Source organism: Poromitra crassiceps, assembly GCF_964638095.1.
Source record: "Poromitra crassiceps genome assembly, chromosome: 2".
Classification (NCBI taxonomy): Eukaryota; Metazoa; Chordata; class Actinopteri; order Beryciformes; family Melamphaidae; genus Poromitra; species Poromitra crassiceps.
The window spans coordinates 112592170-112615161 of NC_139624.1; the positions used below are offsets into that span (position 1 = coordinate 112592170).

Sequence of the window (22992 nt, forward strand, 5' to 3'; positions counted from 1 at the left end):
TGGTCACATGACCCACCTGCTTAAATAGTCCATGAGTGCAATTTACAAACTGCCATTGTGTAATCTCTAATCCTCATGAGTTTGATAGTTCTGAGCTTTGGCAGGGAAGGGTGTCTGTGTGAGTGAACAGCTGACAGCCTTGTCACTGTATAGGAGTCAAGAAGTGAGCAATTCTGGCCACCTACTGGCAGAAAATATGTTAATGTTATGCAATCTGTTGCAATACAAGAGAACACAGTTTCAAGTTGAGAGAGAGCGAGCTGTTCATTACAGATACATACTAAATTTAGTGATCCATCACAGTAACTTGTCCACCGCTAAAGTGCCGCTAAAAGTGATGGCTAAATTCTGTGCCTAAATCAGTTATTGTTGATAAAAAACAGTAATGGAAAAAAGATGATGATGATGAAAATCAGATCTAAAGTCTTGGGACACGGGTTCGCCCATTCAGTAGAGCATTACATGGCCAAACAAAAAGGCTTCTACATATGACAAATGGTGAGCAGTTAAAACTATGGCTTCTTTATTCAAAAGGCTCCTACTTTAGTCAAGTTTCTGTGCAGTGTGCCCCAACAACATATTTAAACTGAATGGTTGACAAGTAGCCAAGTTAATACATGATAAATATAGGACTTGTACGCACCTAATAATTGTTTACCACACACACGCACACACGAGTGTGGGGGCACATTCAAAATATTTCCTGACATAAGCAGAGCCTCTGCCTTTGTTCAGGTCACCATGTCACCGCTCTTTATTAACTCAAAGACCCTCCATGCCCTCCCTTCTTTGCAATGCAAATTGAGACGAGGTATACTCAGGGGACTTTTGTGTGGCGGCCAAGTTAAGAATTTACTTGCATGGCAGATCATAATCTCAGAGAGAGAGAGACCTGCATGGCCGATCATAATCTCAGAGAGAGAGACCTGTATGGCAGATCATAATCTCAGAGAAATGTGCATGGCAGATCATAATCTCAGAGAGAGACGTGCATGGCAGATCATAATCTCAGAGAGAGAGACCAAATGGCAGATCATAATCTCAGAGAGAGAGACCTACATGTCAGATCATAATCTCAGAGAGAGAGACCTGTATGGCAGATCTTAATCTCAGAGAGAGAGAGAGAGAGACCTGCATGACGGATCATAATCTCAGAGAGAGAGACCAAATGGCAGATCATAATCTCAGAGAGAGAGACCAAATGGCAGATCATAATCTCAGAGAGAGAGTCCAAATGGGATTCCTCAACTCCGTTCCCTCTGGACTGGGAGACAAAGCACAAAAGGCTGCCTCTTACTATGGGAATGAATGAGATGTCTGACTCCAAAATATCCATTTCATACTCTCTGTATGGGGCTTTAAAACACACACGGCTGCGTCCTGAGATCTCGAGTGACTTCAGAAGAGCTTTGTTTCTTTGAAGCCAAAAAGGCCCATGTCCACTGGCTGCATTACGGCTCCATGCACCTGCCTGAACAGACCCACACCAATGTAATCTGTCAGATCAGACGCATGCAGGATCTGACAAAAATAGAACAGGTGCATATTTTTTCCATACCGCATGTATTGCCCATCAATTAACATGGGCGAGAGTCTGTTCCGGCAGTTTTACCGGATCCGCATGGAGCCGTACCGTAATACTACCACAATACTACTCTTCCAAACATATGAAAGACGAAAGTCTTTCAGCTATAGTCTTTTAAAAGGAACAGCTGAACCTAAAATCAAAAATAAACTTTTATCTCTATAATATTTTTTCCCCGATTCTTTATCCCATTTATCCCATCCCGTTTCCTATATGAAGGAAACGCCCAGGGGGCACGGGGAGAACATGCAAACTCCACACAGAAAGGCCCTTTTGACGACCCCACCCGGGCGGTGGGCACTCGAGGACATGCGGATGGGCACGCACTCATTCAGCGCTCACAGCGTCCCAGGAGGGAATCGAAACCAGGACCTTCTAGCTGTGAGGTGACAGCGCTTACCACTGCGCCACCGTGCCACCTCAAAAATACATTTTTAATATTACCTGTAGTGGTATTTATCCATCTAGAATCTACCGTAAATTCCGGACTATAAGGCGCACCGGTGTATAAGCCGCACCTTCTAAGTTGACTATTTTTTTCTTATATAAGCCGCACCGGACTATAAGCCGCGGGTGTTTTAATGGTATTTTTTGTTTTTTTTTACAGTGCACACAGTGTCCGCGGTGTGGTGAAAAGAGGGCAAGAGAGGAAATTAAAACAGAAGTGGATTTATAGTTAGAAAGAGTGCTAAAGAAGAGAGAATTCCGTTTTTTATTTTTTTATTTTAGTTACTCACAGTACTATTGACCAGTCCAACTCAAAAGATATTCGGCAGTTTCACTTTGAGCTCTTGTTCCGCCGCTGTCCATCAATGGTTATGACGAGTCTCGCTGGGTACAGTACGCCAAAGCGATATCCATTGACTTTAACCTTTTCGATTATGCTGTTGTATGTTGCGCGTTTCTGTTGCACCAACGCGGAGAGGTCCTGCCGGACGAAAAAGCGCGTACCCTCCCAGGTGAGGGGCTTCTTCCCCGCAGCCTGGAGGATGAGTTGACGGTCGGGCCAGCGGAGTAGGCAGATGAAGATGGCCCTCGGTGGCAGGCCGGGGTCTGGACGTGGCCGAGGCGCCCGGTGTGCCCTGTCCACCTCTGGTGGTTTCTCGCCTTCCTTCAGGTCCAGGATGTAACACAGGATTTTGCCACGAAAGCGTCCATGTCACCAATCTCAGCTCCCTCTTTTACATTGATCAGGCGAATGTTATTTCTTTTACTCCTGCTGATTAAGTCATCAACCTGCGTGTGCAGGGTTTCGATTTGTCTTTGCATTTTATCCACTTTCGGACTCACTGTGTTGTTTTTGTCCTCCAGTGCGCTGATGCGCTTTTCCGCATTAGAAACTCTGTTCGCTTATTTTCTTTAGTGAGTGAGTGGATGGACTTCTGCACGTTTTCAAACTTGTTTTCAAGCTGCTCAAACCTCTGAGCGATGTCGGACTTAATCGATAGTGTTTCACGGAGTAAAAGTTTAGCCCAAGCCGTGTATCTCCAGCCTCCAGCAGGTGAGTCATTTCCTCATTCATGGCGGTGATTGCTTCGTCTTTTTCTTTCTGCTTACCTGTGTTGTGTTATGTTATGTTATGTTATGTTGTTAAAAGAGGGCAAGAGAGGAAATTAAAACAGAAGTGGATTTATAGTTAGAAAGAGTGCTAAAAAAGAGAGATTTTTTTTTTTTTTTTGAAAAAATCCATAGATAAGCCGCACCGTTATATAAGCCGCAGGGGCCAAAAAAGGCCAAAAAACGGGAAAAAAGCCGCGGCTTATAGTCCGGAATTTACGGTAGATCGTTTTGGTGTGAGTTGCTGATGGAGATATCCGCCCTAGAGATGTCTGCCTTCTCTCAAATACAATTGAACTAGATTGTGGTGTTCAAAGCACCAAAGACACAGAGTACCGCAGGGATGACGTATTTTTGTAGTCGTTATGCGGAAGTCCCGGACCTCCGGGTTCTTCACTCTTTCTGCCCATGGGATTTTTGAATGGGTTTTTGGCGCGATGCTTCAAATAAGGTCTGTGGGCAATGCAAGCTTATTCAAATGCGAACCTGTGTTCAGCGGGATAATCTTCACACATGAGGACCACTTTCATGAGTTTTGAAGCATAAATGCGAGCCCTAGAAGTAAAAAGCTCATGCTAAGCTATTCCAGAACTACACACAGTGTCGCATAGGCTTCCATGTCACCATAGCCAAATTCAACCTGTAGTGTTGTTGATGTGTGCGCTGATGTGCACTGATTACCCCGGGCTGAACCAGGTGAGGGCAAGAGAATTTCCGTGTTCGTCCTTTGAAGTGATGACGTTATTGACGTATAATATCCCAGTCGACTCAACAGTGTAGTCTTATTTATCTGTTTGCTAGCTAGCCGCCCTTTTAACGGCACGTAAAAGCTTCAAAACTCATAAAAGTGGTCCTCATATGTGAAGATTATCCTGCTGAACACTGGTTTGCGTTTGAATAAGCTTGCGTTAACCACAGACCTCATTTGAAGCATCGCGTCAAAAACCCATTCAAAAATCCCAAGGCAGAAACAGTGAAGAACCCGGAAGTGTAGCATCGATGTTTTCCGGACTCATTCCTGCGGCTCTCTATTTGAACTCAACAGAAATTATGACCCGGTTACTCAAGTTAACCCACAGACCTTGTTGGAAGCAGTTTCATGTACCACAAGCCGAGTGCAAAAGAGTTCCATTACATTTGAGAGAAGGCAGACATCTCTATAGCCGATATCTCCAAAAACTCACACCAAAACGACCTAGATGGAAATGGCACTACACAGATAAGAGGAAAAATATGCATTTTTGATTTTAGGGTGAGCTGGTTCCTTTAATACTTAGGGAGAGAGTGTGAGAGAAAAGGACACAGTATAACAGTAAAAGTCCAGGACAGAAACTGGCTAGTGAGAAGGGGGGATGAGATAAGAAGAGACAGAAAACAGACCAGAGGCGGAGTGGAGGAGTAGGCTGCATGATGTACAGAGAAGTGTGTGTGTGTGTGTGTGTGTGTGTGTGTGTGTGTGTGTGTGTGTGTGCGTGCGAGGGAGGGCTCACCTTTGACCGTGGCGATGACGGTTCCAGCCTTGCTGAGGATGTCCACCGAGTTGAGGTTCTGGTGTTTGCTGATGATGGTCTTGAGGACACGCAGCAGCTCGCCAAGGCGCTCGTGGACCGCCTGGTGCAGGCACTCCTGGTGCTCTGCAAGGTCACAGTGAGGAAAGTCAGCCATACAATCAAATGCTGGGACTGTAGGAGGTGTGAGCTTTAATACCCCCCCCACTAACTCCTGACCAATCAGACTTGATATATAATAAAAAAAAGAAAAAAAGAAAAAAAAAAGAAAAAAAAATCCAGCAGACTAGATGCTTTAATTATGGTAGTCGATGTTATGGAACTTGTAGTCCATGTTATGCAACTTGCAGTCCATGTTAAGGAGTTGCAGGGCTGACTGAATGAGTGGACGTAGAACCTACCTTTTTGAAACTATATTTATAGCTATTTATATTTCAGTAGCCTTGTTGGCATCGGAATTTTCATATGACATTCCAGCTCTGTCTGTTTAAAGGGTGAGCATGGCAGCTACCACTGCCATCCATTCACGGCAGTCCTGATCAACACATGAATAGTCACTGGTCCGTCTACTCTAGGCAACTACACCATAAAGCAGACATGTCGGTAAAGTCCTGGTCAACACATGAATAGTCACTGGTCTGTCTAGGTAACTACACCATAAAGCAGACATGTCGGTAAAGTCCTGGTCAACACATGAATAGTCACTGGTCTGTCTAGGTAACTACACCATAAAGCAGACATGTCGGTAAAGTCCTGGTCAACACATGAATAGTCACTGGTCTGTCTAGGCAACTAACGGAACTGACGCCTTACACGACCACTTACACCCAAAACCGACCAGCGTTTGTTTGGGGACCGAGTGACGTACTTCCTCCTTCTTTGCGGGCTATTCAAGAAGTTAATTGTCAGCTGTCGCAAGTCGCTTTTATTTGCAGATATCTGACAGTCTATGTGTAAAGTTTTCATATTAAAATGTGCATGATAAAAGGTCCAAATACCTTATGAAAGTGCCTTTGATAAGAGAAAGTAGCAGTGAGCTGCTTGGGCGACGGTACCACAGAAGAAGAATATACCATGAAGAAGAAAGGCCCTGTAAAACTAGCCCAGGCTACTGCAAAACTACGCTAGCAGCATAGACGTTCAGAGAGGACTGGTCGTGTTTAGGTAAATTAGCTCGCAGCTTTTTCACCAGCAATAACGACACTTCCCAGACTCTGGTAAGGAAACAGCTATAGTGAATGATTAAAACAAGATGTCTCAAGAAAGATAAGAAGTTTGACTTGTGGTTTCAGCCATTAAACTGAGTGGAAACAGCACGTGATCATTTGTAGCAGGCGTTGAAACAGAATTTTGATAGAATATTGGCAAAAAGGTGGTCGGGTTTGGTGCCGGTGACGCTACACCATAAAGCAGATGACACGCCGGTAAAGTCCTGGTCAACACATGAATAGTCACTGGTCTGTCTAGGTAACTACACCATAAAGCACACACGCCGGTAAAGTCCTGGTCAACACATGAATAGTCACTGGTCTGTCTAGGTAACTACACCATAAAGCAGACACATCGGTAAAGTCCTGGTCAACACATGAATAGTCACTGGTCTGTCTAGGTAACTACACCATAAAGCAGACACATCGGTAAAGTCCTGGTCAACACATGAATAGTCACTGGTCTGTCTAGGTAACTACACCATAAAGCAGACACATCGGTAAAGTCCTGGTCAACACATGAATAGTCACTGGTCTGTCTAGGCAACTACACCATAAAGCAGACACATCGGTAAAGTCCTGGTCAACACATGAATAGTCACTGGTCTGTCTAGGTAACTACACCATAAAGCACACACGCCGGTAAAGTCCTGGTCAACACATGAATAGTCACTGGTCTGTCTAGGTAACTACACCATAAAGCAGACACATCGGTAAAGTCCTGGTCAACACATGAATAGTCACTGGTCTGTCTAGGTAACTACACCATAAAGCAGACACATCGGTAAAGTCCTGGTCAACACATGAATAGTCACTGGTCTGTCTAGGTAACTACACCATAAAGCACACACGCCGGTAAAGTCCTGGTCAACACATGAATAGTCACTGGTCTGTCTAGGCAACTACACCATAAAGCACACACGCCGGTAAAGTCCTGGTCAACACATGAATAGTCACTGGTCTGTCTAGGTAACTACACCATAAAGCAGACACATCGGTAAAGTCCTGGTCAACACATGAATAGTCACTGGTCTGTCTAGGTAACTACACCATAAAGCACACACGCCGGTAAAGTCCTGGTCAACACATGAATAGTCACTGGTCTGTCTAGGCAACTACACCATAAAGCACACACGCCGGTAAAGTCCTGGTCAACACATGAATAGTCACTGGTCTGTCTAGGTAACTACACCATAAAGCACACACGCCGGTAAAGTCCTGGTCAACACATGAATAGTCACTGGTCTGTCTAGGCAACTACACCATAAAGCAGACACATCGGTAAAGTCCTGGTCAACACATGAATAGTCACTGGTCTGTCTAGGCAACTACACCATAAAGCAGACACATCGGTAAAGTCCTGGTCAACACATGAATAGTCACTGGTCTGTCTAGGCAACTACACCATAAAGCAGACACATCGGTAAAGTCCTGGTCAACATATGAATAGTCACTGGTCTGTCTAGGTAACTACACCATAAAGCAGATGACACATCGGTAAAGTCCTGGTCAACACATGAATAGTCACTGGTCTGTCTAGGTAACTACACCATAAAGCAGACACATCGGTAAAGTTCTGGTCAACACATGAATAGTCACTGGTCTGTCTAGGTAACTACACCATAAAGCAGACACGCCGGTGGGATTTCACAGCCTTCGGCAAACTTAAACACAGTGCTCAAATGGGACTAACCCCATGGCCCAAAGCATAACTAAACATGACCTGGAGTGGTCTTTTGGCAATTAGCGGTTAGCTAGTCACCTATACAAAGAAAACACTGCCTCTCAGGTATGTGGTCCTGACTGGAAGTGACCATTGCCAACACTGAGTCACTGGTTTTAAACTGGGGGGGAATGATGCACTTTGCTATGAAGTCAGCTTGATAACTTGTTCTTGGCATTGTTGAGGAGTGAGGTCATGATAAGGTGCCCGAGTGAGAAAATGTGAATGAGTACGTGAACTAAGCTGAAGGCGCTTTTTACTACTTGTTGGAAGCTTTTATTGAGCACTGCAGGGCAGTGTGACAGGGCTCTGACACAGCTCACTGTGGGTGGCTTTCCCAGGGCCCACTGATACTAGAGGTAACTGTGAGGCTAAGAGAGACATGTGTGGGTTTATGAAGGGTCTCACACACACACACACACACACACACACACACACACACACACACACACACACACACAGAGTGAAAGCCACATTTTGTGCTGACGGTCACCCCTGGATTACCTGTCATATGGAAAGGGGGATCAGAAGGACTTTAGCTATCTCCCACTTTTTCTTTTATTCGTTAGCCCCCTTTTTTGGTGCAGGACAAAAAGGGCCGGCAGTGAGACTAATGTTGCTGGGTCTGTGTGGCCGCCATGACAAAGCCAGCTGCGGCCTGACCCGGAAACCCAGCCAACTGACCGGTAGGTGACCAGATCACATTGACCAAGAGGTCACAACACCACAACAACCCTCAAACAACCAGAGAGAACCTCTGAGAAAATATGCAAGCTAACCAACTACCGGCTGTCAAACAAAACAAGTACTGCATCTGCATGTGTAACTTGTGTCATTTGGGACACACCTTTATCCAAATCCCTTTTCAAAACGGCAAACCATAATCATATATGACCCGAGTAGGAATCACACTTGTAATCCTCACAGTTTTAGGTTTCAGAAAAGGTGTTCTCCATACAAGGTTCAAGCACTCTCACTTTCGTAGGACTCTGGTTGTGGCAGCTGTCAGTTCACTATGGAGCCAAAAGGACCATGTATGCTGTTGCTTTAATGAGAGATTCAATACATCCATTCAGCATCCAGTAAACAAACAATGGGTCACTTAACATAAACACAAAGAATTGGGGCAATCAGGAAAGGCATAATAACTCAGGACTTTTCTTAAAGACAAACTACCACAAACAAATCAACCTACCAAACAGAGTCCTAAAAACCAGACATGCCAAATAAGCAACTTACAGTTTGAGGGGTTTAAAGACAATGGTGGGTCTTACGTAAAACAAAACCCAGTCTACCCCAATAATGAAAAACTGCATTAACTACTCCATGCCAAGATGCCCTGCTGCCTCTAGCCTGCCAAAGGCTTCTCCACAGGACCTAGGAGAGTCCTATCCACCTCCATAGCAACCATCTCCATCCATCTTCATCAGATGTCATGCGCTCGTCCTTCCAGTGCAGAGAACCTGGAGCTTTCTGATGACGAAAGCCTCTTGTCCTTTTGTTCCAGGACCCGCGCCTCCCTGCTAGGCAGGAAGAGGGCCAGCGGTGTGCTTCTGGCTCTACCATGCATCATACTGGGAGTCAATACGCAATACTCTCTGTGTCCAGGCAGGCATACAGGGAAAGAGTTTCTTCATGTGGTCTTAGTCAAGCTTAGCAAGTATTTCTAGATGTAAATATCTGTATCAGCCTGGAGAACCTTCTCAAATTACTTGTTTATTTGGAACCCTGCTAGCTGTTGATAAAGCCGCAGCTAGTTTTCCTGGGGTCCATACAAAAGTAGCAGAAAAACACGAAAATATTCTCAATCTTTTTTGACAGTGAAAATTTCCCCAGTTGCTGGGGAAACGGTGTTCATTCTTCTCAGACTTTTCTCAACCAACTTTTTTCCACTAATTTATATCCTTTACCTTCTATAGAGTCTTTCACAAATATGGGGACCTCGGCCCACAGTGATTGGATAGACAGGGGTCAAAGTTTACAACGAGACGCCTCAAACTTTAAGCCCTTAATTGGTCCCGGTCAGTTTAGATCCCATTTATGGACATTATCCTTTGAATGACAAAACCCACACAATTGCCTAAATGATCCCCACATACACAACCCATTCACCCACAGAGTAAGTGAATGGTGCGTCCTGGGGGCACCGAGCTTGGGCGAGCCTGCAGTTTATTAAGGACTAGGCTAAATCCTGAATGCTCACCAGACAGAAGCTCCATAGGCTTCACTCTTCAATGGCTGTTGTGTGGCCTATTGGGCCATCCTAAATGCAGGCTAATTAGCAGGACATTCTGGTTGCGTCCAGCAGCCCAGCAGGACACATGATCATGTACAGAGGCTGATGATTTAACCCTGCAACTGCCAATTTGAGCGCCACACAAAAGGGAGAGGACTCGTTCCCACCAGGGAGGGCCTGCCAAGCGTGCATCTCACTAGTGCATTTTGTTTTAGCGTGGGCTATTGTCAGTTTACACTTACAGACTGCAGAAAAAGTCTGAATAGGAAAAGTTTGTGGAAAAAAGTTGCCGTGAAAAGAGATGTTTCAATATGCAAATATTAGTCTTTGAGCCGTTTGAAAACCACTAAAAACCAAACGAGCTGCTGGGAAGGATCATTTTGTTTTCACTAGGGAAGGAAGGCCACGCAGGGTTTTGACTGAGGACTTGTTTGAGTGCGGAAACCTCACTATTGTCCCTGGGGCCACTAGCAAACAGTGGGACTGGTCGCCTCATGGGCCTGCCTGCCACATGAAGCATTTATGGAACAATAAATCACAACGCAAGCTTTTCACTTTTCACGGGAGAGAAGAAGGCTTGGAGTGCCTGTGTGTGTGAGATGGTAGGGTTGTAAAGAGCGATAGGGGAGGTGTGGTGGGCGGTGGGTATGGGAGAGAGAAAAAAGAGGAAGGGGGTTGTGTGTTATTTGGGGTAGTACACTCCCTTGGGATTTGTCCCAAATTTACCCCTGCACCCCACGTCCCAGCTTGGCCAGGGGTTATGAGAGCGAGAGCGAGAGACATTCGGGGGTTATGAGAGAGCAGGAGAGCGCGAGAGACATTCCCGGGTCTAAAAAGGCCTGGTGAATGAAGGCTACAGGGGGATCAGAGAAGGAGGCTGTCAGCCACACATTGCCAGGTTTTTACTTTGTTATGTTGTTATGTTTACTTTGTTAGCGTCATGGAAACCCCACATTCCAGCCTCTTGTTGGGGAGCGGGGACAGGAGTGGCGGGAGCACGGGGGGATCCAGAATGAAAACATTGTGGGGATTACATTACATTACATTACATTACGTCATTTGGCAGACGCTTTTATCCAAAGCGACTTACAATAACACATTTTTCTGTCTGCAATAGAACAATCAACTATGGAGCACAGTCTATGACAACTACAGCTTCTGAAGGAACAGTGGTACAAGTTTAGGTTAGTGGTACAAGGTTGGTTAGGGTTTTTTTTTTTTTTTTTTTTTTTTTTTTTTTTTTTTTTTTTTTTCATTCACCATCGAGATGACACCTCAATACCAAAACCTTCAGACGCTCCTCTGGTGCACAGGACAGATGACACCTCAATACCAAAACCTTCAGATGCCCCTCTGGTGCACAGAACAGATGACACCTCAATACCAAAACCTTCAGATGCTCGTCTGGTGCACAGGACAGCTAACACACCCAAACAGACACACAGTCCCCCTATTTGATCACATTTTGTCCCAGGGTGCCTCGTGTTGCAGGAATGTCATTGTTGTTAATTTACCATTGAATTGTAGAATTGTCTACACGAGTGGTTCTCAACGTAGGGCCAAGGGACCACTAGGGGTCCTTGAGGTGGTTCCAGGGAGTCCCCAGCAAACTGATAAATTGTGGAACTGCAGCATTATTTCATATACAAGAAGTTAACACCATCAGAGAATGTAGAAGAATGACTGTTTTGATCATAGTTTATCTGTTATCTCTCACTTTCACATATAAGCTGGTGGACTCGGTGTGATTCGGGGGGGTCAAGTTGCAACATTGTTGCATTTTTCATTTGGTCCGGTTCGCTTTCACACAGCAATTTGTCAAGCGCACCAAACTTTCTGAACAATATGTCACGTGGTTGAAACGGTCACTCTGCGCAACATCACTGCGATATTGGGATTTCTGGTTTTACTTTGGTGTTTGTTACTATCAAATAAATATTTTACAAGAATGTGCCCAAAATGAGCAGCAGATGAGGCAGCGAGCTGTTGAACATTTCATTCTGCAGATGAGACGAGCAAGGCAGTATTGAAGGAGAAGGTGAGCCCTGTTGAGAGACAACGATGTGTTGTTGTTGTTATGACTACGTACACCACGCGGCATATGTGGCCCGCACACATGTACAGTACTGTACACGTGTGCGCGCCGCAGTGTTTGTTTTGCTTCCTTCTACTCATGATGTACTGGCGCTTCCTATATTTGCTCTTGTGTTTAGTCCGGTTTGCTTTCACACCACAAACGAACCGCGCCAGGGTTCACTTGGAAGCGAACCGAGACCTACGTTCTCAAGCGGACCAGAGTTCACTTGTTTGTTCCGCACCAGAGTTCGTTTGAGCTTTCACACCACCCCAAACAAAGCAAACTATCAAAGGAAATTAACTCTGGTGCATTTAAAGCGGACCAAACAGTTTTTATGTGAAAGCGACCTAAGACAAAATCTCATCAAATGGGGGTCCGCGACTCTAATGTGGGCTAAAGTAGGGCTCCTTGATATGAAAAGGGTAGAGAATCACTGGTATTCACATTTTTCCTGGACCATGATACTCAGCGGTTGTCGACTTCCTGTTTACATTTTTTTCACTACCAAGGAGGTGCGCGCCGCTGTCAAAGAGTGGGAACGTATGGCTTATTTGATCCGAAATGGCTAAAAATAGTAGCGTTGTGTGGTTGGATAGCAGCGATATTTCACAAAAACGAGGTGAATGTCAATTTACAGGTACCGTAAATTCCGGACTATAAGCCGCGGCTTTTTTCCCGTTTTTTGGCCTTTTTTGGCCCCTGCGGCTTATATAACGGTGCGGCTTATCTATGGATTTTTTCTGAAAAAAAAAAAAAAAAAACGGAATTCTCTCTTCTTTAGCACTCTTTCTAACTATAAATCCACTTCTGTTTTAATTTCCTCTCTTGCCCTCTTTTCACCACACTGTATGACACTGTATGACACTGTGTGCACTGTAAAAAAGAAACACAGGTGGTGTTGTGTTATGTTGTTTTGTTGAAATGTTAATAAATGGGAGCTTCCTCAAACAGCCATCTCTTTCCCGACAATCCCCTCTGTGCATGAACCCTTACATATGGTAATTAAACATTAAAACACAATAAAAAAAAAAAAAAAAAAATAATAATAATACCATTAAAACACCCGCGGCTTATAGTCCGGTGCGGCTTATATATGTAAAAAACAGTCAACTTTGCAGGTGCGGCTTATACTCCGGTGCGGCTTATAGTGCGGAATTTACGGTACTGTATGGGCTTATTTTAGCCAAAATCGCTAAAAATAGTATGTGGTTGCATAGCGGCCACTTTTATTTTGAAGGCTAAACGTCCAAACCGGAACTCATATTACTTATACTTATATTTGGTCATTGAACTGAGCTTTAGCGGTCTCTCTCTTTCAATTATGCACGTGTGAAATTATTATGCTGGGGGGCTCCACTACAAGACATAGGTAGGTACAAAGTCACAACAATTATTATGATTATTTTTAGTCTCTTTCGCTATGAACGGTCCTGGGCGGAAACAGGCAACCGGCAGCTGGAAACAGGGAGGGAGGGTGTCATGGAAGTGCCCACTGTCTCACCATGAAACTCGTGAATACATTGGATGTGGGGAGTTAAAAGTGGTGAGAGTGAAATCTACTTACAACATTGTCATACAAGACATTCTCCAATTGGGATACTTCATAGTCAGTGAATTAATGAAATTAAGTATTCATAATTTTGCGGGGGACCGCCTAGAGGCCACTTTGAGAACCACTGGTTTAGTTAGCTAGGCATTAAATTTGGCTGCTCATCTTCTGAACATCATGTGGTGAAGAAGGTCCATGATACTGCATGTGCAATGTATGGACCAAAATATCAAACTAAATTATTTTCTAAAGCCATTACTACAATTGCTGATGCTTTCTCTTGGCTGTTTAATGAAAATATAATATTTCACTTTTGGGACTTAGCATCAACGGCACGATTGCTATACTATGCAAACCTTCCACTAGGGCCAGGCACAAAATGACTTGGCAACATTCTTTTCGCTGTGACCCTAGCTATGCTCAGTCATGCATTGCAAATCATGGGAGCAATGTATTATTTATGCTTCAAAACATTTGAGAGGACGGAGGGGAGCTTATTGCCACAAAGCAAGTGTGAAATCACTAAACATGTCACAACTGGGTCCGCAGAAGTCCCATCAAATGGAAGGAGTCCATGGCGAAGGGGTGTTGGACAGGCAAGCCATGACTAATGTCAATCAGAACCTCTCAATGTGTCCCATTGAGTCGGGCCACAGCTGGACATTCCAGTTACTCGCCCCTTGAATAAGCAGCCAGGATTGTGGTGTGGCACTTGTTTAAAAGAAAATGTGCTTTCTTCAAAAGGCTGTGGTGAGGCTAAGATTCAAGGGTCTCCTTTGAGACTCCTCATCAAAGGACAAAACACCAAATGTGGACCTAAATAATCAATCACCGCATGACTCGGGTCACCTTTATTTTGTTCAAATGGATTCCTCTTTAATTGGTCAGGGTGAAATGCCACATTCCTCAACACATTCCTCGCTCAAAAGTATTTCATCTTTTATCAGGTAATTCGTGCCAATCCAAAAACTGACCCATTTGTTCAACCATAAGGGGGTCATGCAAAATGGATCCACTTAACCTTTAACACCCATGTAGGGTCACTCCAATGGGTGGCCCATACATCCCCTAAATACCCCCGCTGCCTTACACACTTCCTGTGGCCAGTGGCCCTGGTCCGCCTCTGTCGACAGACCACCGGCAGTCCGCTCTGAGGATTAGCAGATTACATCACCTGGTCAAATGTGTGGGGGGGGGGGGGACCTTTGCCTTCCCAGACTTGTGTGCTATAGCAGGGCATTCCCTGTTGCTCCACCTTTGAAGCTCTCTTCCCCATGGCTGCACACAAAAACAGCCCCAGGTTAGACACACAGGCACAGCACATTCTGCCTAGGTGGGGGCTTTATGTTGGCAAAAGAAAACCAAATGCAGATGAAAAAATATATACTCAATGTCAATGAAAGCTGCAGATTTATGATCACAGGCATTTCCACTGATTGATATTGGGAGGAATATGGGATATATGTGAACAATACCAAAAACCCCAAACTCAAGCATAGGAATAAAGCAATTAAGACCTTCACAATCACCTCAAACTCAAGGGTGAACTCATCAAATGTTCCAAAATCTCATTCTAGTCAACAGCCATGTTTACCCTTGGATAGTCCTTAGCATATCAATGAGATGCCTCGTGTGGAGTGAAGAATTTGCCTTTTCCCCCTCTTTCATTTCTCTTTGCAGCTGTCTGTCACAGTGAGGAAAGACAGGCAACCCTTCCCTCTTGATCCCCCCCCTACACACACACACACACACACACACACACACCACCGCCACCCCCGCCTACTGTTGATGCAAAGCTCTGAAGGCTGGCATTCCAACTATGCTTTCTTTAAGAGAAAGTGAAAATCCCCCCATGGTGCGACCTCTAGCTGGCAGCCAAACACGGTGTGGCATTAGTCCCGACTCCGGAGAGCCTACAGCAGCTCGCCACGCTGTTTAAGGTGGGCAAAGAGAGATCAGCCAGTGGAGCCAGGGAGCTGGGAGATCTGTCTTAACGAGGGCTAAGACTGGCCGGCCAAACGGGCCCCTTCAGCACACCTGTCAAGAGGCAGGATGGGGGGCCCGGCATATAGCACTGAGGACAAGAGGATATTGTTTAGCATTACTTGCATCCTAATCCTGGGTGAATGGGGTTTGTGCACTTGGAGGCTTGCACCGTTGACTTTTACAGAGGCCTTCAAAACAAAACACGATTATGTTCATAACCGCCAAGCAGTCCAGTTGTGCACAGCAGCCTATTGAAATGTGCAACAAAACTTGAAATGTGCAACAAAACGTTTTTTTTTGTAAGTGCCTGTGAACTTTGCATTATTGGGCAAGGCCAAGAGTTTTAGGAGTTCTTTGTCTATACAATGGGTATTGGTCCAAATGATAGGAATCTTATTCAGAACATCAAAAAACAAACAAACTCAGACACAGGGAAAAAAAGAGAAAGAAGGGAAAAAACAACAATATTCAACATTTCAATGTTACAACATGGTGCTACCAGCTGCTAGAGGTGTCCATGCGCTTCCAAGAGATGTCATACATGGGATCCCACGCAAGGGGTTCATGAAAAACCAGCCGTGTCTCAGCGGTCGCCCTTAACCTCATCAAGGTATTCCCAGTATTGGACATTGCTAGGTAGGGTATCTGCCATCTGGATGTGGTTGCTTGCGTTCATGCCTTTGATTTAACGTTTACACAGCGTTTGTGAAGATTCACGTGCAGAACCACAAATTCCAAGTAGCGTCAAGTCAGGCAGTATAAAACGAAAACTTCCGGGTATAACCTTCGCAATAATGGCAATTAAATAAAGTAAATGCATGTGTAATGTTTTTTGTGTGTGTCATCCGAAAGATACAGAACGGAGATAAACTGGAAGAATATCTGCTCCCTTCGAAAAGTTCATTTTAACCCGTAGTGAGTCGACCGTTCAGATTTTTTGTTACTAAGTAATACATTTATTTTATTTTGAAGGTAAAAACGTCTAGCTTCCTGTATTCTGTATAATTCTAGTAAGATTGATGCATTTTAGGACTGAACATAGCAAAGACCTGTTTTCTTTGTAGCGCGACTCGAGGAAATCGATGCATCTGGGTTGTAGGGTTGTTTAATTAATTACTAACGTTATGCGCAAACGATTATATGCCGTGACCGTTAGGCAGTTATCGCCCATTATGTTTTTTTAGCAACTTGTTTTCAGACTGCATGTCGTGATAGTTTGTTGAATGTCAATGCGATTCACTTAAGGCTATGCTCAGACAGTGAAGTACAGCTGTGTGGTCAGTTTTCACAACTCCCCATTGTGTGGTCATGCCCAAATTCCCCCCACCCCCGCCCCCTCTCTACTTTACACCCGGAGGTGCTCCTCCCCCACCCCCGCCCCCTCTCTACTTTACACCCGGAGGTGCTTCACATGTATGAAAGCAACATGCCTCATGTCTGAAAGGGTTAACTTCACGTATCCCCCGGGTCAGGCTCAGGGGAAGCAACCCTGACCTGACCCGGAGTTCGTGTCTGAAAGTGGCTCAAGTGAGTTAGTCCGCAGGAACCTGAGTCTCTCCATTCGTATAACGAAGATCATGTCCGCCAACCACAGCTCAAAAGAAGGAGGAGAGGGGGACTTCCATTATTGCAGAATGAGTTTCTTGGCGACAATAGTCCCGTGTCAGAGACTGTTGCACAGCTGTAGGAAAGTTCAGAGAGGACTCTGAGCAACCAAAGATGGCGATTTCTGCCTCCGGCTGAAGGGTCATTTTGTAGGCTTTAGAGTACCAGTCAAATATTTTGGCCCAGAAACCCGTCAGTGAAGGGCAGAACCAGAAGGCATGAGACAGAGTGCCCTCTGACACCTGTCACACAGTGGTGAGATAGGTAAATCCTGTGCAACTTATGTTTAGAATAGTGAAGATGGTGAGTGACTTTAAATTGGATGAGTTGGTGTCTACTATTAACTGAGCAGAGTTGTACCACGGACTAGGGCTGCTCGATAAATCGATTTTGAATCGTAATCGAATTAATTAGTTAGGACGATGTTAACACTTTGAGTGCCACGGCCCTTGGGCAAAAGGTTGCTGTACTGTGCCACATAGGCCGCAATGCATTTTAATATAGCCATATAATTTTTTGTGTTCCTCTTATATGGACAACCAATAGCCTCAATGAAACTTTGAACCCTTCTGTTTCATTTAAAAAAAAAAACTGTGTTTATAAACCGTTCCATTTTGGAAATACACCCCTCTGAAAAAGAGTGTTTTCGACCGAAAAGAGCATGCTGAAATTAGTTTCTGAGATAATCACATCTTTATGTTAGAAAGGCGACAGAATGAAAACATAGCCCAACATCGAGCCTGCTGCTGCCTGGGTGTGTGTGTACTGTCAATGGTTGTATGCTGTTAGTGCCCTGCGTGCCCCACCCCCCTCCTCCTCCTCCTCCGTGGTGGGAGGAGTCGAGTGTCTCTGCTGCGGTTTGCTCTGAGTTTGATCTGCACTGAAAAGTCCGCTGCCTGCATCCCCCCGCTTTTTTACAGCGTGTCCTCGGCTCCCAGCTGAGAATAATGTAACTTTTCAGAAAGACGCTGGTGTCGCCGTGTCGGCAACTAAATCATATGGATGGACTATCGCAGCGGACACGGATGGGGCTCAATTGTGGCAGCAGATGACTGCTGTTCACAGGCACAGCTAACGTAACGTTATGCTTCAAGCATATCAATGGCGATTTCCGTTTCCTCATGACTTCTTCTCTCTTTTCTCCTGGCCTTTGTCTAATCGGGAGGGCACTGTCGCCACCTAAGGGTTCTGTAAAATAGGTTAGACACAATCAATAGCTCCCATATTGTAAGAGGCGATGTAAGAGGCTTAGATCGACATCCCCCCGTCAAAATATGAATTTGGAGTTATTGACGCCATTTGGCGTCGCTGGCAGCCTACGGTAAATTTCTCCTGACGCCATTTGGCGTCGCTGGCACTCAATGTGTTAAAAAAATGAAAATCCTAAAATTGTTTTTTTTAACTAGGGTAAATACGTTATGGTGGGGCGGCTCTGTGTCATGTACGCGTGCTGTAGCAGCACGCGTACATGACACTACTCGTCTTTTCTCCTCGCTGTAAAGTCTCTTTGGGAGGCTGTGACTACTACTGGCTACTAAAGACGGCAGCAATGAACTTATTTCAACCCCTCCAAAAAGCAGTGTGTGAGCACTGAGCAGCATGTTGCACTGTGGGGCGGGCTGTGCAAGATAACGATTACCACAACACACACACGCGCGCGCACGAACAAAGACATTATCACGGGACGCTGAAATGTTGCCTTTAGTTCACATAACAACACGTGAGGCCACCGAGTAACGTTAGGACTCACCTCCAAAAGCACAAATCCACCAGTGTCAAGTGACTGCAGGTTAGCAAGCAACAACCAGGAAGTTAGGTATAGCAAGTTAGGCTAAAACAGGAAGTTGGGTTGTAAAAGCGTAATTTGTCACTTATGAAGTCAAGCGTCTTTGAGCATTTGGAAAAGCGCTATATAAATCCGATGTATTATTATTATGAAAAAAAGAGGAAAAAAAGAGCTCTGCAAGGCAACAAATGTTAAATTAATTTTTAGACAAAATCGAACAGCCCTACCACGGACATGCTCCTATCCCATATGTCAGATAAGTCAATGCCAAGTTCCCCCTGCCACTCCTCTCTAATCCTCTCAGTAGAGGCTATGGTGCAGTTGTCAAGACATACAAATCTAGAAATGAGGTGCTTGGAGTGAGCAGGGCTCAGCAAAACGTCGAAAAAAGCATACTCATTTGGGAGTGCTTCAAAGGTGTGAATCTTGGATCGAACATCAATTTCTGACTTGCAGGTATCTAAGCCAGTGCGTGCCGGGCAACTCAAACTTCCTTTTCAGTAGATCAAAGGATGCAAAATGACCACCTATGTATAGGTCTTTGATGGAAGCCAGACCCTTCTCACTCCAGGCATGGTAGTGTCTGTCTATCTAACCAAGGAGACAAAAAAAGAGTGATTAAAACAAATAGGAGTGTTAATGGAAACATCTGGTAGACTCGAGGCTTTCCTAACTTGGTTTAGAGTTCTGAGGGAGTTTCTCACAACAAAGCCCAAATCCCTTAAAGTCCCTGGCCTCTCTACCTTAGAAAATAATATGGCTGGCAGAGAAGAGTTTTCAATAGAACTGGCCTCCATTTTCAGCCATAGCGGGGCCCCAAGAGTTACATTTCCAGGAGTCCCTTGCCGCCAAAACATTAGAGCCCTAACATTGGCAGCCCAGTGCCTAAACACTAGTAACCCCAGCCCTCCTTCAGACTTGGATTTCTGCAGGTGAATTTTCGAAATTCTATGGTTCTTATCATTCCAAATGTAGGACATAATTATGGAGTCCAGTTCTTTGAAAAAAGCCAATGTAAGAAAGTTAGGAAGGTTTTGACAGATAAAGAAACCTAGGAAGTGAAACAATCTTTTTTCTTTTCTTTTTTTCACATTTTAAATTTTTATAGAACACAAACAAGACAAAACAGACAAACAGGCTCAGACACAGGGGAAAGAAATGAAAAACAAAACAAAAACAAAACAAAAAATATAATCAACATTACAAAGTGGTGCCGCCAGCCACCTAAGGTTCTTATGTTCTTGTAAACGATATACCTGGGAGGAAGTGAAACCATCTTAACTGAGTTTATACGGCCAATCATGGACAAAGGCAGAATTTTCCAGTTTTCTATACATTGTTTAAGTCTTGAAATAAAATCACCAAAATTGAATTTAAATATTAGTTTAGGATCTCTGGGTATGGTCAAACCAAGATAGGTGAGGCAGTCCTTTGCCAATTTGAATGGGAGATTTTCCAGGAAACCGGGAGTAAAGACATCCGTGAGAGGCATAAAGTCGGTCTTTGTCCAGTTTATTGTGTATCCAGACAGCTTGCCGAAGGAGGTGATTAATTCTAGGAGAGGGGGGATCGATGTTTCTGAATTATGTAGGTATAATATTAGATCGTCGGCGTACAAACTGATATGCATCTCGATACCTCCGACCTTCAGGCCTGCAAGGCTTGGGTGACTACGTATTTTTAGGGAAAGGGGCTCGAGCGCAACGGCGAAGAGGGCCGGTGAAAGAGGGCAACCCTGCTGAACTGAGTGAAGCAATCGAAAACCTGGTTGACTTGTCACCATTGGATATAAATGAGTCAATAAACCCGAATCTATGCAGTGACTCGAACATGTAAGGCCAGTAGGCCACTCAACCTGGTCAAGAGAACTTTTAATTTGGCGAGGTGAAGGGTTCAGAAAAACCATAGACTGTCAAAAGAGATGGACGGATTGAGTGTGACGTCACCAATTGGTTTGTGGACTTCCGATTTGAAGCCTCCAGTTTAGCTTTTTGGCCGCTGCAATCTTGGTTCTCCTGCAATTCGTGCGAGACCAGGGGGCCCACAGAGCCACCTCCTATTGGACCGTGGACTACGTGATCACTGGACAGGCAATCACGCCCAAAACAAAGTCTTTATCATCATCTATTTTACTCTAAACATGTGAGTTATATAAAAATTCACCACCGTACTGTTGTCATGAAAGGTGAAATCAGCTATAGAGACCAAAACCGTTTTTTTTTAACCAGGCTGTAAACATCTTTATTTATGCTGTAAACGCTGGCATTTTAATACATGGGGGTGAATTGGGACTGACTCGCTTTTGCAGCCAGCCTCAAGTGGCCATTTAAGGAATTGCAGTTTTTGCTACTTCTGCATTGGCGTCAATGCAGTAGTAGAAAGCTGCCCCCTCGAGAAAAACAAAGGGCCATGGGTGGGTTCAACGCACTGTTTTGTTCGTTAACTCATTATCGTCAATGGACAGTTTGAGCAGACACTGGCCTTGCATGAGTTTTAAGCTCTTGGGGGCCTAGTGCCTGTGGAGGGGATGCTGATTTGCACATGTGTCAGTCTCACTGAGTGTAGAGGCTTAACAACATCTTCATACCAAAGGGCCTCCTGCCCAACTTAACAAAGAGACCCTATCTGCATTCATCACTAGTTATGAAATATGCAGATTTGGAGGCTCCTGGATTCGGCCACAACAATGGTGAGAGGGGAAAGCACTCAATTTTGTTCTAAGAAGCCATTGGCTGTTTGGAGGAGCAGATTCAGAAGAGACATAGTGGTATTGTTGAAAGTGGGCTCTGGGCTTTGTCGGTTTCACTCAGTCCCTGCCAGCTCCTCCTTGTTCCCTTGTTTGTTTTTTCTACACCCCAATTTGAGTCCTGCCAGACGGGATGGATGCTGTTTGGTCATGGCCACGCTTCACGCTCAGTCCGTTCACCTCCACATCAAAACAGGCTCCTTTTCTTTTCCCCATACAGCACAACAACCTAGTGCCCCAACTGAATGTGCTGGTGGACAAAGACAGTGGATGCTTATCCCACCGGTCTCTCCCATCAGTTTTAACAAGTTATGAGTTGTTCCCAGCAGTCACATGCGAGCGTGCCCCAAGGTTAAGGCTCTGGCAGCAAAACAAGGCCAATTATGGAGAGTCTAGACCTGGCTACAACTTGCTCATTTGGATACCTTTAAGCATAACATGACAGATTCCAGTCTACTATATGCCTTTTGTAATTGTGTTTTATCTGCAAACTAAACAGCCATAGGCTTTCGCTTCTATATAAGCCTTTATTTTTTGTATTGAGTGATGCACTTTACTACTAACCCAGTGTTTCCCACAGGATTTTGAGAATTTGTGGTGGGGGACCGCAGACCCCCTAGGGGGGTGCGGGGGCATGCCCCCCCGCGAGATTTTTTTAAACATTTTAAAGTAAAATGCATGAATTTGGTGTACTTTGAGAAAGCTTAAGAGCAAAATTAAAAGGCTAGATCTATGAAGAACATGTCATCATTACTGTGCTGTGGGTTTACAATGACAAACTAAATTTCTCCCTATAGGTCAGGGATACTCAACTTGCTTTGCCACTTTCGTGAAATGATAGAAGGCGAGGGGCCAGTTAATAAACAAACAATATACATTTTTCTGTAGCGGATTGTAGGTTTTTGGGGTGTCAGCCGGAGTTTAGGCTGACAGTGTTGTGCACACCGGATAGTTAGTTAGGTTAAGTTAGTTGGGTTAAGTACATACATAAGTGCCTGGGTAGCGAGCAGATGGCGGTATTTGACAATTTAGCAGCTAAATCATAGATTATTGAAAGATATTCCATATTCCAGACTGAAATGCTATAACAGAAGTATTGGCCAGAATGACATGAACATTTATTGGACACTTATTCAGCGGATATCTTGCATGTAAAAAAAAAAAAAAAAAACATTTTTTTTTTTTTTTTGGTCAACATCTTATTGTGGCGGTCCAAATATTATTGTGGCGGCCCGCCACAAATTCCTTTATGTATGGGAAACACTGTAACCTGTATTAATTTAATACATTGACATGTCTGATTTGACAGATTATGTTAAAGCATTTAGAAACACTTTTTCAGAAAAAAAGAGATTCTAAATTTTAATTCTTAGGCCAAATGCTCTATAAAAAACAAAGCATGTTTGTGATGTTCTTTGATGGACTT

The 22992-nt window shown here is 44.4% G+C and overlaps 1 protein-coding gene across 1 annotated transcript in view; it reads right to left on the reverse strand.

Annotated features, from left to right (window-relative positions):
• arhgap29a (Rho GTPase activating protein 29a) overlaps positions 1–22992 on the reverse strand; it is a gene marked incomplete at its 5' end in the record, with an annotated part of 97385 nt that overhangs the window by 49888 nt on the left and 24505 nt on the right. The window contains one exon of the mRNA XM_083659672.1: positions 4633–4776. Coding sequence (XP_083515798.1) covers positions 4633–4776 — 144 coding nt within the window. The remainder of the gene's footprint in view (positions 1–4632; positions 4777–22992) is intronic.